The 16,296-nt window shown below is 36.7% G+C and overlaps 5 protein-coding genes across 6 annotated transcripts; 1 reads left to right on the top strand and 4 right to left on the bottom strand.

The window, feature by feature from the left end:
• Positions 1-294: 294 nt before the first annotated feature.
• Positions 295-3,389, bottom strand: LOC108558981 (sialin). 2 transcript variants are annotated; one of them, XM_017916091.1, is made up of 5 exons: positions 3,270-3,389; positions 2,450-2,784; positions 2,157-2,396; positions 925-1,848; positions 295-868 (listed from the first exon to the last, which is right to left on the bottom strand). In XM_017916091.1, exons 2-5 carry the CDS (start codon positions 2,723-2,725, stop codon positions 746-748), a joined length of 1,563 nt encoding a protein of 520 aa, XP_017771580.1. In that variant the 5' UTR covers positions 2,726-2,784; positions 3,270-3,389; the 3' UTR covers positions 295-745. The 2 variants fall into 2 exon arrangements, with proteins under 2 accessions (XP_017771580.1, XP_017771579.1); XM_017916090.1 differs by lacking the exon at positions 3,270-3,389 and having other exon boundaries at positions 2,450-3,183.
• LOC108558982 (GPN-loop GTPase 3) lies at positions 3,228-4,535 on the bottom strand. The gene is made up of 3 exons (XM_017916092.1): positions 4,435-4,535; positions 4,291-4,373; positions 3,228-4,236 (listed from the first exon to the last, which is right to left on the bottom strand). Exons 2-3 carry the CDS (start codon positions 4,333-4,335, stop codon positions 3,469-3,471), a joined length of 813 nt encoding a protein of 270 aa, XP_017771581.1. The 5' UTR covers positions 4,336-4,373; positions 4,435-4,535; the 3' UTR covers positions 3,228-3,468.
• Positions 4,536-4,752: 217 nt separating this feature from the next.
• Positions 4,753-5,848, top strand: LOC108558971. Its single transcript, XM_017916077.1, has 4 exons — positions 4,753-4,811; positions 4,870-5,054; positions 5,122-5,458; positions 5,517-5,848. Exons 1-4 carry the CDS (start codon positions 4,790-4,792, stop codon positions 5,651-5,653), a joined length of 681 nt encoding a protein of 226 aa, XP_017771566.1. The 5' UTR covers positions 4,753-4,789; the 3' UTR covers positions 5,654-5,848.
• A 505-nt stretch (positions 5,849-6,353) lies between these two features.
• Positions 6,354-14,045, bottom strand: LOC108558970 (clathrin heavy chain). Its single transcript, XM_017916075.1, has 12 exons — positions 13,570-14,045; positions 12,431-12,837; positions 12,106-12,370; positions 11,793-12,045; positions 11,391-11,727; positions 11,162-11,336; positions 9,105-11,107; positions 8,789-9,038; positions 8,004-8,723; positions 7,664-7,945; positions 7,379-7,607; positions 6,354-7,294 (listed from the first exon to the last, which is right to left on the bottom strand). Exons 1-12 carry the CDS (start codon positions 13,615-13,617, stop codon positions 7,194-7,196), a joined length of 5,070 nt encoding a protein of 1,689 aa, XP_017771564.1. The 5' UTR covers positions 13,618-14,045; the 3' UTR covers positions 6,354-7,193.
• Positions 14,046-14,780: 735 nt separating this feature from the next.
• LOC108558963 (60S acidic ribosomal protein P2) lies at positions 14,781-15,888 on the bottom strand. The gene is made up of 4 exons (XM_017916066.1): positions 15,785-15,888; positions 15,330-15,501; positions 15,058-15,150; positions 14,781-14,878 (listed from the first exon to the last, which is right to left on the bottom strand). The coding sequence occupies exons 2-4, from the start codon at positions 15,499-15,501 to the stop codon at positions 14,805-14,807; spliced, it is 339 nt and encodes a 112-aa protein (XP_017771555.1). The 5' UTR covers positions 15,785-15,888; the 3' UTR covers positions 14,781-14,804.
• Between the last annotated feature and the right edge of the window lie 408 nt (positions 15,889-16,296).

The following is a 16,296-nucleotide window of genomic DNA, read 5'->3' as shown; positions in this document are numbered from 1 at the left end:
ATTGGATCAAATCCAATTTGAAATTAAAATAATGTTTACATTTACAATATATCTTTATTATAATATTCATAACATTTTTTTGTAACTAGGTTAAAACAATATATTTTTTCTATGGAAAGTATAAGCAAATAAATTTACATGTTCTATGCAGGAAATTTTCTAAATAATAATCGCAAGTATACCACTGCCTGCACCAGCCAATTGAATTTAAGATAATAATTATTGAAAGCTGCAGTCTTCAAACATTTCACTATAACAAAGTATAACTGGCTGCATAAATTATTTAATACATGATTGGTAACTTTAAATACTGTTCGAATTTTATTGTAATATTGATTTGACATAAATTCTCATATAATCACAACGTTCTTATATAAACATTATTACATCATCATAATAAAATCTAAATACATGTTGCCGGTGAAATAAATCAAGTACTTTCATTATTAAGTCTCCGTGTAAATATAAAACTAAATATAAAAAATATATACCCAATATATATATATTATAAACAATAGATTTGTTTTTTTTGGAATGTACTCATTGAGAACAAGAATTGTGTTAAACGTGGAATTATCCTAATATCACATTTATGCTATGGCTGTTAAGACATAAATGCATAATAACTTTGCGCCCTGAATTGTTATTTATCATTTAAATACTACAAGATTGTACACATAATATTGTCGGAACGAAACAAGAGAAAAATATTTTTGAAATGTAATAAAAATTAAGTAACAAATTGCTAAGTGGCAACCGAGTTTGTCGGTGTTGTAACTACAACTGGAACCTGAGTATCATTTTGTTTTAGCATAGCCTCCTGTTCGGTTGTGCTACTGGGAGGCTCGCATTCGTTCCACGATTGAATCTGCAATTAATGATATTCAGTTATTTTCTGTTTATTCTCTTTTGATTTTAGTTTACCTTATCCGTGCCGAAGATTTGATAGACTATGTAGGTGGAAATTGCAACAAAAGAAGTCACATTGAAGACGTTCCTCCATGCGGTTAGAGTGTGTCCGCCTTTGGTCATGTATCCTGCAGCTAACGGACTTAAGAAACTGGCCGACATGTGAATGGTTTGGGCAAAGGCCAGGACTGGTCCAGCGAAGTTCGGGGCGATGTCGACGACGTTGGCCATCGCTCCAGCATAAGCTGCCGTTATCATGGTTACAGCAATGAACCAAACGACGAGAATGACATTAATATCACAGCCCAAGTAACTAATGCTAAGTACTAAGACACCCGGCAGCACCTGGGACAAAGCCGTAAACAGTTTCCTCACATTGATGAGGGACATCCAGTTTTTGGTCACCAATTTATCTGCGATGTAGCAGAACAGAACCGAGGCCAAATAACTGCATATGAAAGGAGCACCAGACAGCAATCCATTTTTCTCGATGCTGAATCCGAGAATCGTTTTCATATACTGCGGTCCAGGTATAATGAAGGTGTAATGCACCCAGATCCTTCCGAACGTCGTGATTCCTATGGCCCAGGCGGGCTTCGACGTTAGAATGCTCGTCCACGGTACCTTTTGCTTTCTCGAAGACTCATACGTGTTCACCGTATTTTCTTTGATGTATTTCTGTTCGCTCAGCGAAATCCTCGGATGCGTTTCCGGACTATCGAACGCCAATAAATACCAAATCACGCACCAAACAACTCCGATTGATCCAGTCGTATAGAAAACAGATCTCCAACCAAAATTGGCAATTAGAAATCCGCACAGCGGATAAGTCAAACCGATTCCAATGCTAAACCCTTGGAAACTCGACATAAATCTACTTCTTTCAGGTACTGGAATCCAATGTCCAACCAATGCGTACATAGCAGGCCATGTCAAACCCTATGATAATAATTCTAATTAGTATGAGAGTAAACGCATTTTTAAAAGTAGACTTGTTTAAAAAAAAATTCTAAAAGATTTCACCATTCATTTCATGATCACAATAAATGATATAATTAAATGACATCGAAAAAATGTGACGCAGTTTTATGTAACAAATAAACAATTCTAAGAAATGAGGTCAATATTATGTGTTATTTGCAAAGCTAATTTTTGTTTTTTTTCTATATACATTCCATACATATAGATGGGTTTTTCTAAATGAATGGCAACCTTGAATTTAAATAACTTTAATTAAAAGTACTTACTGATGCAAAGCCTTGAACACTGCGCAGTATAATTACAATACTGTAGTGCACTTCACTAGCCCATGGTATACATAGGCTACACATGGCTGTGGCTAATTGGGCATAGCCGAATACACGTTTTGTACCCAATTTCTGTGTGGCTAGACCACCAACAACTTGAGAGACTATGTAGGCCCAATAAAATGATGCCAAAACATAGCTCTGCACTTCTTTGGACCATTGCAGAGTTCCATGAATGTCCTTAAAATACTTATTATATAGAATTGTCAAGCAGATGTTAATGTTTTGCTTACATTTTTAATAGTAACACCTTCATTTTGCTGTTGCAATTGCACATCATAGCAGTACTGATCGGTCTGATTCAAATATTTGACCTCTGGTTCTTCAACCATGGCCACGATAGCCATGTTGATGTCAGTACGCATCATGAATGAAACTAGAAATCCTGACCATGATAGCATGTACAGCACTAACCTGGCAGGCACTTGCCCAAATATCCGATAAACTAAACATTTGCTCTGGTCAGGCTTTGGATAACTTAAATCACTTTTGTAGACGGGTTCTTCCATCTTCCGTCCGTGCGTTGCTCTTCTCTCAATAATTTAATACTTTTTCATAAAATTAATCACTACAAATTAAAAGCACTCAAAAAAAATGATGCGGGCACGAAAATAAGAATTTAGAAAACACTTGTCTTAATCTAATCTTGCCATGCATCGCTTGCGCTCATCCAGCAATTGTCGGCCGCAACACAATGGATCTGCGCTTAGTTTCTCAGACTTTTCAATTAGTTATAATTAATGAATTAATATATACGTTCGGCGATTCGCAAACGACTAATCACGATGGCCTCAATTGCTGTAATCGTGAATAGCGAATAATTACCATGTTATGAAATCATGACACATGAAAAATGTATTGAGCGAGCAAAAAAAAAACACGCGCGCATAACCGTGACCCTATACAATCAATTCAGCAATGATTTGCGAATGGTGAAAAAAAATATGTATAGATTTCAACGATGCGTAACAGGATTAAATTGCCAAAGCAAAATAATAAAATAATATGTGATTTGTTATTGTTGTTCGATTTTATTTTGTTGCTTTGCTTTACCTTATATCGATTCAAACTACACACATCTAACTTATTCAAACGGAAAATAAAATAATCACGAACAAATCAATAATTTATTAACTTCTTGTTATGCGCGCGCGAAACGACGGGTGGCCCACTTAGATCCGCCATATTAAATACGAGCACGCCATCACAGCTGATGATGCACAATGCTGACACGCTGATTTAGAAATAAATCTCATTGTTCTTCCTCGTCCTCAAAGTCTTTCATTTTCACATCCTGGTCTTCTCCGAATTGAAGAACATTATCTATGGTTAATAGGATATTCGCGACATTTTCCTGATCTTTCAAATTTAGCGGCAGAAAGCGAACCAGCGAGTAATCTTCAATTAACCGGCCTATCGATTCTGTCAGCTTCTGGTGCTTGGCGTTGAAGCTGGTGCTTTGTATGTCCCCCAAGATGGCACCAGCATCCGGTTCCAAGTACTTCTCGATCTGCTTTCTTGCGCCTTTGCCGAGCAAATCCACTTTAGACAGGATGTTCAGATGCGGCAATTCGAGATTCACCATCACGCTCAATGCAGACATTGTCGCCGAAATGAATTTCGCTCCATCCGTCATGAATTGCACGTCCACCAGGTATACGGAACACATGTTGAAATTCCAGTCCTGAAGCATTTGCACCAGCTTCTTCATGGCTGTTAAATGGGTGTAAAGTTCAATCTGACCTGGACAATCAAACAATATGTAATCATCCTCCTGGTCCCCTAGTTTTTCCTGCAACCACTCTGCATTTTGCACCAGATATTCTACGCAGAACACCAACCCTCCATTGGGACCAAAATGTAAATCCTTATCTTCCATTGTATCCTGCACATGGATCAGTTCCCTGATGTCAACCACTGGTTGATAATCAAAGTACTCTGCAGCTGGATCCAAGTTCACCACCTCAATTGTTCTCTTCGCATCAATTCCATGTTGCACCATTGCACTGCAGTAGGTACTCTATTTTTGTTTTTAATTAATATAATTTTAACTGGTCTAAATTTACAATCTTACCTTCCCACTTCCTGCAGGCCCTATTACTAATTGCGCGTATCTCATGTTTGTTGCAACAAGTTACAGTTGATATTCAATGTAACCTACAGATAAAATAGATAAATATTTACTACTAGATTATGTTTTTCAGATAAATTTGCTTACCAAAAAAGGCTGTAACGAGATTAGCACTCACGAACACGCATTTATTTTGACAACAAATCAAATGAACTAAACATTAACATGCTTACCAATTTTGATGTAAGTTGGGTTACATATAGCAATAAGACATTATTTCTCATCATATTTCTGAATTAAAATTCTCAACATAGTATATATTTATATGTATATATGTCTTTAAATTTCAAAATCCTGTTACTTTTTATAAATAGGATAAAATTTAAAATAACCAATACCTGGTGTTAGTTTGGTTCCAATCGTTGCTATTTCTTCTGTATAAATGTATATATTTACTTAACCTCACTGTAATAGAAGTTAATTTTATTAATTATTTATCAACATGGCTAATTACAATAATATAAGTGAGTGTTGTTCAAGTGGATACAATTACGATAAATATTCATTATTTATGTATTTTAGATGACGCACTAAATGAGAAATTACCGATAGCTCAATATGGGGAACCAATTTTAGAAGCTGAAAGTACAATAACAGATTTACTGTTTGAAACTGTACCAGATTCTATTGCAAATGAAGTGGAGAAAAACCTAAGTAAATGGTCATTAAAACTAGAAAAGATTAAGCCAGAGACACGTCAAAAAGTGGTAAGACACTGTAAACATAGATAATTACATCAATAAACTACTACTACCACCAATTAATTATTTCTAGAATATTAAGAGAAAGAAATATTTAACTAGAGATGAGCGTTTAAAGAATGGACTGCTTAAACTTCAAAAAGTTGGTTGGAATTATTCTCAGTTGGCTGAGATGAGATCCATGTGGTTGACATATATGAGAGACAATCTGGAGGGCATTCATAAATGTCCTGAACCCACAGACGCTGAATGGACAAATGTGTCAACAATCCTTAGTAAAAGTGAGCTCACAGGAGCTGATATTACAGTGATAAGATCTACTGTTCCCAATTTGATTGGTACTCGAGGAACTATAGTATTGGAAACCAAAGCCACATTACAAATAGTTACACCAAATAATAAATTAAAGAGTAAGTAAAAGTACAGTATATTATTTAATATAGTAATTTATTTATTTTTTTTTTACAGTTCTACTGAAAAAGCCTACTGTGTTTCAATTTGTATTGGACAAATTTAAATTTACTGTATTTGGGAAACATATTGCAACAAAGCCAAGTGAAAGAAGTGTAAAGAAAATTAAAACTTTGATGCATCCAGATTTGTAAATGTAGAATATTATTGTATATTTTCTTTTCATTAAATATATAAGTTTATTTGTTTGGAAATCTAGGATTGGTGTGACAGGGATAATATCAAATTGAAATTATTTATATACTGAGATGAATGAATGGAGGAAAGTGGAAAGAAATTAAAACAGCAAAAATATTTTTACCTAAAATATAATAATAATATAACTTATAACTGACAATAATAAGATTAAATCAATAATTTAAATAACAATTGACGGGAATAAATTTATACACCTTAGTTTTTTTTTGTTGTTATTCTTTCCTTGCTTCCTTTTTACGAACTAATTTACTACGTAACTCGATTACAGACCATCATAAAGTGCACTTAAATACAAAAAAATAAACTGGTTAAATTAAGTTGAATGAAAGAAAACAAAACAAAGTTCGAACAATTCTAGTTATTAAACCACTATACATTAGTACGCTCTTTTTTTTTAATATATTTGTATTTCATTAGTTTCTTTATAATATTTAATATATACATATAACAATTACTTATATGTATTACTCTTCTCATTATTATTTTTACTATTTCTTTACTTTATTTACAGTAAAAACAGTGCGAGCTCTCGTGTCTGTCATCACTAAACTAAATATTAAATAAATGAAACAATCATTGTAATGGTTTTGAGGAGGATGTTGTTAGCGATAAGTATAAACAAAGCGTAAAAACGGATTCCGATTTGCAGAAAACGATATATTAAAATAGATATTTTTTTAAAATGGAATGAATCTCAAACACCCAATAGAGAAAAAAACAAACAATAATGATTTCCGCTTAAAATAAATAGTAACATTAGTAAGCATTTCTTCGTTCAAGAAGAAAGTAAATCTGTGTGAAAAAATATTTTGGCAAAATACTCTTCTAGTATGTATTCTATATAAATATAGTATAAGTCAAAGGTAGAAAAAAAGGAGAATCTAAAATATTATTTAAAACAATATTAATTAAACAAAATGGACGCAAATGGATTACTCATACACGCATATTTATATATCTTGGGGCAATTACTTTTGGTCAAACGTCTGACGTCCCAAACCAACTAAACAAAATGCTATTACTGTTTTTTTTAAACGTCCTTCGCACTGCGTTAATTCTCAATTATTACCGAACAACTAAAGCAATTTAATTTCCTCCTGCTTTCGTGTTAGGAGGTATTATGTTTCCTTTTATCTTTCGTCTTTATTCCGCCTTAAAATGAATGCACCAGAAAACAGTAGCGACAGCGCAACAGCAGAGCCTACAGAAACCTTATACTTGATTATTGTGGATATAATTATGTATATAATGTTTATATAATTAATATTTTGTATAATTAATAATAATTATAGTGGTAATCTCAAAACAAAACATAAAAAAGAAAACTTCTATTGTCTCAGTTTTGCCTCCACGCACAATTGTTGCATTGCTTGCCGAGAGACAAAGAAATTCATTTAAAAATTTAAAAGTTGAAAGAAAGAATTGTATACATTATACGAATCGTATGTGGCTGCACTGACTTTCATGTTGCACGCTTTACATTCCGTAGCCTTGGTAAGGCGGCATTTGGTGGTTGTAGGCTCCAGTTGGAGGAGGCATGTAATTACCCGTCGGCGGGGCATATTGTTGCGGTATACCTGACAAAACAACAGGAACTTAATACACGTACAAACAATGGCATGCGAAGTATTTCCTGTAACTCTAAGATCAATTGGACTTACCCATGGCAGGTCCTGCTGTCAGCATGAGTTGCGGCTCTCCCATCATCATCGGTTTGTTAGTTTCGTGCTGTTCGGCCTCGCTCTGTCTTTGCGCGTCCGACTGCTCCAGCTTCTCTACCTTGGAGCTCAGTTCCCTCGTGACTTGGATTAGATAGGGCATCGCAAAGTCCATGATCTTATGCCTCCACGCCAATTCCAATATTACATCAGGTCGCAGCAAGTCATAACACTAAAATACATACAGATTTAGCAAGAAAATTCCAAGTATTAGTTAAAATAAAATACTTGATAAAGGCAAGCGGAGAAGCAATCGTATGCTTTACGTTCCAAGAACCATGCCAGCAATTCTTCGGCCAACTCGCCTTGACGAGATTCGGCGGTGTATTCCATGGCGTCACGGAACAGCTTATCCTTCTTACATAATTCCACGCTCTGCTTCCACCTGTTGTTGCCTTTGTATAAGTACGCGGCGATACGTCTGAATTCAGTCAACTCGTGTTTCTCCAGGCTTTGTGCTAAACCGATATTGTCGAAGTTATCGAAAGCGTCAATTGATGTTCTCAATCCCTACAATACCACATGGTTATAATAACAGCAAGAATTTATTTATATAAATTTATGTTACCTGGAAATCTTCCTCTTCAATGAGGAGGTTGTTCAGTGCTTCATTAATGGCCTTGTTGTTCAAGCTCTGGACGCTGCGCAAATAGCTCTTTACCAATTGCAGATGATTGGTTTTGGTGAAGAAGCTTACAGCTCTTGTATGATCCATGCGTGGAGCCAATACCAAAAGCATATCATTGAGAAGTAGCGGTTTGTAATCGAGATAGAATTGGATAGCCTTGTAATACAATTCAATGTTGGCCACTTTTGTAATTATATCTTTGAAATGTCCCTCGCGCCAGGCTTCCGTGGGATGCGCCATCATTGCCAGAACGGCGTTGTCGTACTCTTCATACTTGTCGTACAAGAAAACGAGTTCTGCCCAAAGATGAGCTTGTTCGGCGGCCCTAAGAACCTTCGGAATGTTTACTCGAGACCAGAAGAGCTCCAGATGTTCACGCATTTTCGCCGGCTTATATTTGCTGTATAGAATGGCAAGTTCAGTGAACATACCCATATGGGCTCTTTCCAAGCCCAGAGCAGCCTCCAAAAGCAATATCAACTCTTCGAAGTAGCCACGATCTTGATAGTAATTGATCAAATCCTGAAGCTCATCAGCGTGAACAACGATGTGGAGACCGCACATCTGAGCCAAACGGAATTCTTCGGCATCAACACACGCGAAGCAAACTTCTTTCCACGTGCGTGTGCTATTAGCTTTACGAGCTCCATCAACTGCGCCCTATATCGAATAAAATGGCAATAGTTGAAACACGCACATAGTCTAAAAATTATAAAAAATCTTACCTGGAATTCTTTGAGATGAACCAATGTTATAGAGAGGCGAGCAAAGTTAGAAACATTGTTGTACAGAAGCTTTGCGGCATCGTACATCTTATCATCGAAACAACGATCACCAATCTTCTGAATGTCAGCATGATTAGGTCCGCTGATGAACTCTTCCAAATCAGCTAAACGGCCAGTTTTAGCGTACGAATAAATAAGTTCGGATTCAATATAACTTTCACGTGCTTTCTTACGAGCCATTTGTAAATATCTACAAAAAAAATCCGATTAATATATGTTCAATTCAATTAAGAGTATGCAATGTTTTAGAATTTACCTGACTAAATCTTCCCAGCTATTATTCTTTGAAGCTGTTTCTACAACAGCCATGTATGCGCTAGGATCATCCGCTTTGATATAAGAGTCGATGGCTTCTTTCACCAAACCCTGGTTTAATTGGGCTTTAGCCAACTGACTCCAAACAGCTGGTTCATTGCAGCGTTCTGCAAATTCGTAGGCGCGATCCAAATTCTTGACTTGTTCGATCAAAACTTGAATTGCAGATGTGTTTACATCAAATTTCTTGAAAATAGCAAAAGCTTCCTCGTACAAATGATTGTTGATGGCGATATTGGCTATATCCGGAGCATCGTAATTGTCCAACCTATTGATGTAATCCATGACTCTTGTGGCATCCGCCTTAATTGCAGTTAAGATCAACAAGTTTTGCAAGTTCCTGTGATCTGAGAATACTGAGTTATCCAAAACGATTTTCTCCAACAACTCTATTAACTCATTGGGCAAATCGGCAGTCATAAAAGCCTTGACGGTAACAGAAATATCTTCTGGATCTTGGGTTTCGCTTAAAGCAGTTTGCACTACTTGGTCGATTAGCTGTCTTCGGTAGGGATTGCTTTCGATCAAAACTTCGGCCCACAGTTCCGGATCTCTACGTCTCACCAAGTAGCGAGCTTCGGATTTGAACAGAGAGTTCTCGTTGCAGACTGCGATCAATTCGCGATCGCATTGTCCGCGCTCGTACGCTACGCACGCCAAGTGTGGATCGCGTTTCTCGCAGTATCTACCAACGACTCTGGAATCGTACCATTGGTTTTCCTTCAAGAATCTCTCGGCGTTGTTATTAGAATCGATGTAAATTTTAGCAAGTGCGTTATGGGTGGCTGGTTCAACACAACCCTCGTGGAATCTGCTCTCCAACCATGGCAACAATAGCTTAAGGCGGTTTCTCTTCTCGACCTCTTCGACGAGTTCATCGGTGCTGAACTGTCCACGAACAACCAGAATCAAATTCTTAATTATATCCTCTGCGCAATCAACATCCAGCAAACCGCCGACGACCACTGGAAGCCTGCTAGGGTTTACTTTTTGAACATAAATCTCGATGTACTTTTGCAAAGAATTTCTGTACAAGTACAAAACCAAATCATGGACAAAATCGAAACGATCGCATACGATGATCAACGGCAATTGATCAGTCAACTTGGCTTCCTTCAAGAAGTTTTTAACTCGCTCAGCATTATAGCAGTTACTTTCTCTGCAAATCCTCTCCACTTCTTTAATCTGGCCAGTCTTACAAGCCGCCTGGATGTATTTGAAGTGCACTTCTTGATCTTGGCTGAAGTTAACAATGGATCCAAGGAAATAGAATAGCCCTTCATAGCTCTTGAAGCTTTCGAAAAGATCGATCAATGCTTTAGTGGTCAATTGTTCGTGGTATTTAGTAGCAATTTGAACGCATATTTGCAAATTTTGACGAATGTTCGCGGCAAGCATTGCCTTCAAACATTCCAACGAGTCTTCAACACTCAAAGTACCGAAGAAACCGACCAACCAATCAGCAGGCAGCAGATGCGTATGCACAACGGCTCTTTTGATGTCGTATAAATCGGTGTAATGTTCTAGAGCCCTTTGCAAGAGGCCAGCTTTCTCACAGAGTTGCGCCACATGGGCCCTATCGTAATGAGTAAACATATTGTTACCTAAAATAGCATCAGCAACTTGCGGCGCAGACATCAAATTCATTTCCAAAAGTCTAGTTTGCAAGTGACCTTCGGTAGGCCTGTTGTTTTTCAATGCATCGAGAAGGAAAGCAGTGCACTGTTGCACCATATTTTGTTCCATGAAAATGTCAACGATTTGGTTGATATCGGCGAGCGGTTCTTCATCAGCAACCAGCATTGCCGCGAAAGCAGCACCTTGTTCTGGATTTGTACGCATTACTGTGCGCAGCAAACAAACGTAATCCGGTGTGTAGGAGACTTTCTTCGCGTAGATGACAATTTTCTGAAACTGTCCAGTTTCCGCGAAACTTTGAATAACCTAAAACAATAAAATCATAAGAAAATAGTGACAAGAATAAAATATTGTAATTACTTTGGCGGGAACATTGGCTCTAAGATAAACTGCCAAAGCAAAAGATGGTTCTCCTTGCTTCACAAGATCGCCCAATTCTTCGGAACATTCAAGCTTCTCTTCCCTTAACCATTTCTCCAATAAATGTTTTCTGCCTTGCAGCAAGACTGGCTTGCACAATTCCAAGGATTCGTATCTAAAATATTAATAACTTTAGTGATAATGCAATATTAAATTGATTGAATCATACTTGTTCAATTTTCCTTGGTCCAGCAAGATCCCAAAATATTGGAGAAGTGGACTGTTCTGACCGGCTGGCGTCGGTACTTGTTGGAACATTTGAATTGTAGCAGGGGTACGCAAAATACCCTTAGGAGCATTTGCCGCCACTTTGGCAGCTTCTGCGTATTGCGCATTTTGGAAAAGCATCTGGAATTTACTGATAAAAAGCTCCTCAGCACCGCACAGGTTATTGCGGATAGCGAGTCTCAACGCCAAATCTTGATTATGCAGCACAGTATTTACATAACGAATGATATTATCTTCGTCGACGGAAACCGACAATACTTGTCCTCTTCTGTTAACACCTGAAAATATGACGATTCGTTATTAATATAACATAATGTGCGCAAAATAGCAAAGATTTTTATACCAATTATTCCGCCAGTAGCTTCATGTGGAGCTGTAACGAAAATCGTATCGCCCGAGATCCGATTCATATAAATACAAGTCGCAGTTTCGATATCGTACAGATGGATGTATCCATATTTGGTAATCAGATAGATTACATCATATTTGCTGGAGACCTGCATCGCTACAGGGAAATCATTTTGAGCTTCTGGTGGGAAGAAAACATCGACGGATTTCTTTGCGAATGGTTGGTTGCCTGTTGGACATTGTCCAACCTAGTCAAGAAGAATAAGTAATGAGAAATCAATAAAATTTAATAATTGTGCCAAATTTACTTCAATGATGTGAAGCTTTCCGGCTTGCGCCGTCCTGACTGCGAAGCAAAACAGGGTCGATGGTTCTGGATTGCCCTCCATCTTGAAGGTAGCAAAAGAAGCAGCATGACCTTCGATTGGTTGAGAGCATTTCCTTTCCACTGAATACAATTGCATGGCGCCGGCAACTCGACTTTGTTGGGCGCTGATACCGACCAAAAGCAACCAATTTTGCTTAGGGTCTGTACGATAGTTGATGATTTGGCAACCGTTCAACGAAGAATGTCTAAGGAAATCAATCGTCAGTTTTTTCGAGAACATTGTTCTTTAGTCATACACGATTTACCTATCGAACATTTTGACCGGAGTCGAATCACCTTCCATCGACCAATGATAGACGGCCGTCTCTGTGACGAGAGCCAAGGTATTCAGAGAGATCCACTTCCAAAAGATAACGTCTTCGGCCATCAGATGTGCCTTCATCTTCGACTTCATTTCGATATTGAAGATCTGAAGGGTCTTATGTGTTTCGACGCCAGCTTTGCCTTTGAGGGCGATCACTTTCGACGCCGGATTCATGATAGCGCTCTCCGCGGTGATTGGTCTGCGGATGAGGTTCTGGGGATCGGCCATGTCGATGATGACCACCTGCGACGTCTCGCCGACCTTCTCGCGCACGCAGATGAATTTGTCGCTCTCCATCGTGAGGCATGTGAAGGAGATGTTGGCCACTTGAATCCCCACATTTGTTAGCTAAAAAATGCAAATTATATGAATTTAATAGGTTTAGTTTCACTTCTCATTCATGCATAGTCCAATTGGAACTTTGATGTGACCTAACTGAAAGGTCAATAATATAACCAAGAGATATCAATCTCGTGAAATGTCAATCAGCTGAGTATAAATAGCGTATCGTATTTTTAAAATAACAATAAATATTTATATTTTCCGCTCACTGTTGGTAATCGCAAAAAAAAATAGAAATCGTGTATGACTCAACGTAAATAACGTAAATGTACAATCAAATCATATGTGAACTTGCTTATGCTTATGAGTCAATTTGCTTTGAATAAATCAATAATTGAATGGACGTTATTGCTATAACATATGAATGGCACCAATAAATCAATATCAATGTTTATAAATTTCATGTGATAAGACAATATTCATGTTAGATAAGACCTTCTGGGGTACCTTAGATAGTTTATGTATAAATATAAGTGAGGAATATGTTACAATATTGTGTTGTAATAATTTAGGGGGTGGATGGTTTTTATCTTAACAATGCAGTCTCGCTCCATTTACGCCCCTCAAATGCAACGTTATTTTAGCTAATGGCAGGAAAATCGACCGGCATTACAAGCAGAAATTTTCCGTTTAACAAACTAGGTTAATTCCGAGGAAGCAATGGTATCGCGATTGATTGTGTATCGGTATATGAGATGGGTAGAAAAAAAGAAACATAGGTTTCGGTGAGATATCTACCTGTAGGTGTTCCTGGAACCGTATAGGTAGCAATTGCTGCTGCGACATTTTGTTGCCTTTAGGTCGAACTTGAGCACTTTGATGGCAACCTGCAGTTAGTGTTTTGTGCGGTGAAAAAAACTGCCAGAAATTGTTCTTGCTCTTCTCCAACTGACAGCTCAGCTACACGAAACACCCAATACACGGTCACAGACAAGAGACTGCGCTTTTTCAAGATGGCGCTCTGAAGAAGAGGCCGCCGCCGTTGCTAGTTTTCCCCACCCAGCGTACTACTAAATTGCACTCGAATTGTCTATTCCTCTGATAGAACAGAAAGGAACGGAGCACTTCGAAAACGGAACGAAATTAGTATCCACCGAAACAAACGTTCAGTTCCGTTCCACCGCTAAAATAATATTAAAAAAAATATAGGGGCGTCACTTTAAACTGCCATGTGGCACATACCGACAACGTCACGCAATTATTGACATATCTCTCATGTCATTCGTGTACTTGCCTCTCTGTTTTAATACACCCACTTCTCTATCTCGCATTAAAATGAATCATTTTAACGAGAAAACAACAACAAACAATATCATTATTTAATGGCAGGAACTAGCGAAATTGAAAACGAATGCAAGAGATTTGATAAGTTAGGAAGGAAGTAAACTTATTAATTGATAAGAACGCCAACTATATGATCAGCTGATTTGTAAACAAAAAGTTTTTGTATATAGAATTATGAAGATAATTATATCATCATATCATTTACCATCATAAATTTAATAAGAAAACCAAATTAAGTAAAAAACAATTAAGTAAAAAAATACCTGAGTATTAATACAAACCTTAATTAAATACAAATAAAATTGGCAATTCACCAATTACTATCTTAAGCCAAAATTAGATGAAAATCAAATAATTATTACGAACTTTAAGTATAAAGTAATTAGTAAAATTAATAAACGATAATACCAAAACAGACAAGATTATTAGTTAAAACCCAAATTAGTAGTCTTTTATGTATACATAACAATTTAAATTTCAAAATGATTACCACAGTAAGAAAAATTAAATGTAACTAGCTTCATTCGCATACGCACGCAACACGCGAACTTCACAACGGCAAAATTGCTGTTTTTTTTGTACGAGTTTCTGGACAAAAAATGACAAAACCAATAAACCTTTAACAGTCATTTATTATAAAATTATGGAGACGAATGTTCTTAAAAAAGAAGGACATAGGTACAAGATTTTTAGTCGAAAAGACCGAATCCCATGTCATCGTCTTCCTCGTCGGATTCTTCCTTCTTCTCCTCCTTCTTGGATTCTGTAAAAGAAGAAATACGTCAATACGAGAATTTAATATAAAATTGTTAAGCTACATTTAAAGCTTAAAATCAGTTTAAAGGTTTCTCAACATAGAATTCAGTCGAAAGATGGTATAGTTAAATCATCATTATGTGAATTAATTCAAGATTTGAAATGCTAAATGCTTGTGAAACTTACCCTTCTTCTCCTCAGCAACTGGAGCACCAGCAGCAGCTGGTGCAGCAGCAACGGCGGCACCACCGACTGGCATGGAGCTCAACTTTTCGCGGCCTAAAACAAACATAAACAAATTAACAAGATGTTTTTTTCTGCACGTTTTTAGATGCTTAGAATTAATAAGAATCAGTATAAGTTGTTGAAATCACGAATAATCATTCGAAAGATGGTATGAATAAAGATCATCATAAACATGGTACAAATTATGAAAGATTTTGTTTTGTAATAAATACCTTGGGCGATAAGTTCGTCGATGGTCTTGCCGTTGAGTTCGGAGATGACCTTCTTCAGTTTCTCACCATCGGCTTCAATACCAACGGAGCTGAGGATCTTTTCAATGTCTCCAGAAGCTGGGGCATTGTTGCCGCCGAGCACAGCCAATAAGTAAGCAGCCACGTAACGCATCTGCAAATTGAGGAAACAATTAATACTATAATATTAATCAACGCACATGTAAAAAAACAAAGCATCAATATTATAGGCAACTGGTCTATTTGATGAAGTACAAAAAAAAACAATTGTAAACAACGTGTGCAACTTAACCTCAATTTGCTAAAATATTTTTTAATCGTTAAATATCTTTGGTAACTTTTGCAATCACATTATAAAATCAATTAGATACTTTTACTGGATATTCGAAATAATGGTTGTTACTAATATTTACTATAAATACACGAGAATTACTTACTTTTAAGTCGTTTGACACGAAACGTGTATGCTGACCAGCGTAGAAATGTAGGAAAGGAAGTTAGTAGATGCGTCACCCCCCGAATTCAACTCTACAGCCCTGACGTCATATTCGCGCATGCGCACCAACATTGAAAACGTGAGATTGTGGAACTATTCGAAAATTTTGTATCATTCTTTACTATACTTTACATAACTTATTTGGTTATTATATTCATTATTTTAACAAGTATTAGTTAATTTTAAAGTTCTAAAACAAGTATAGAATATTTTCATTGTTTATATAAAGTTTAGTTGTGTTAATTATTTGTTTATTTTTAAGATTATTTATTTATTTCGTATAGTTGAAGCTTGAATTTCGTATGTTTCATATTATTTAGACTTTGTAATATTTCCCAATCGGTATACAAGTAGTATATGGGGTATATATATACGGGATACATTTTTTTTTATTTGATCTATAACGCGTAACCATGGAGAGTTTTATAATTTTGACTATCGTCAAAAACGTTC

The sequence above is a fragment of the Nicrophorus vespilloides genome, unplaced genomic scaffold (assembly GCF_001412225.1).
Source record: "Nicrophorus vespilloides isolate i.1.1-1 unplaced genomic scaffold, Nicve_v1.0, whole genome shotgun sequence".
NCBI classification, from domain to species: Eukaryota; Metazoa; Arthropoda; class Insecta; order Coleoptera; family Silphidae; genus Nicrophorus; species Nicrophorus vespilloides.
The sequence above is the reverse complement of the archived record's forward strand: the minus strand, read 5'-3'. Positions and strand labels throughout refer to the sequence as shown.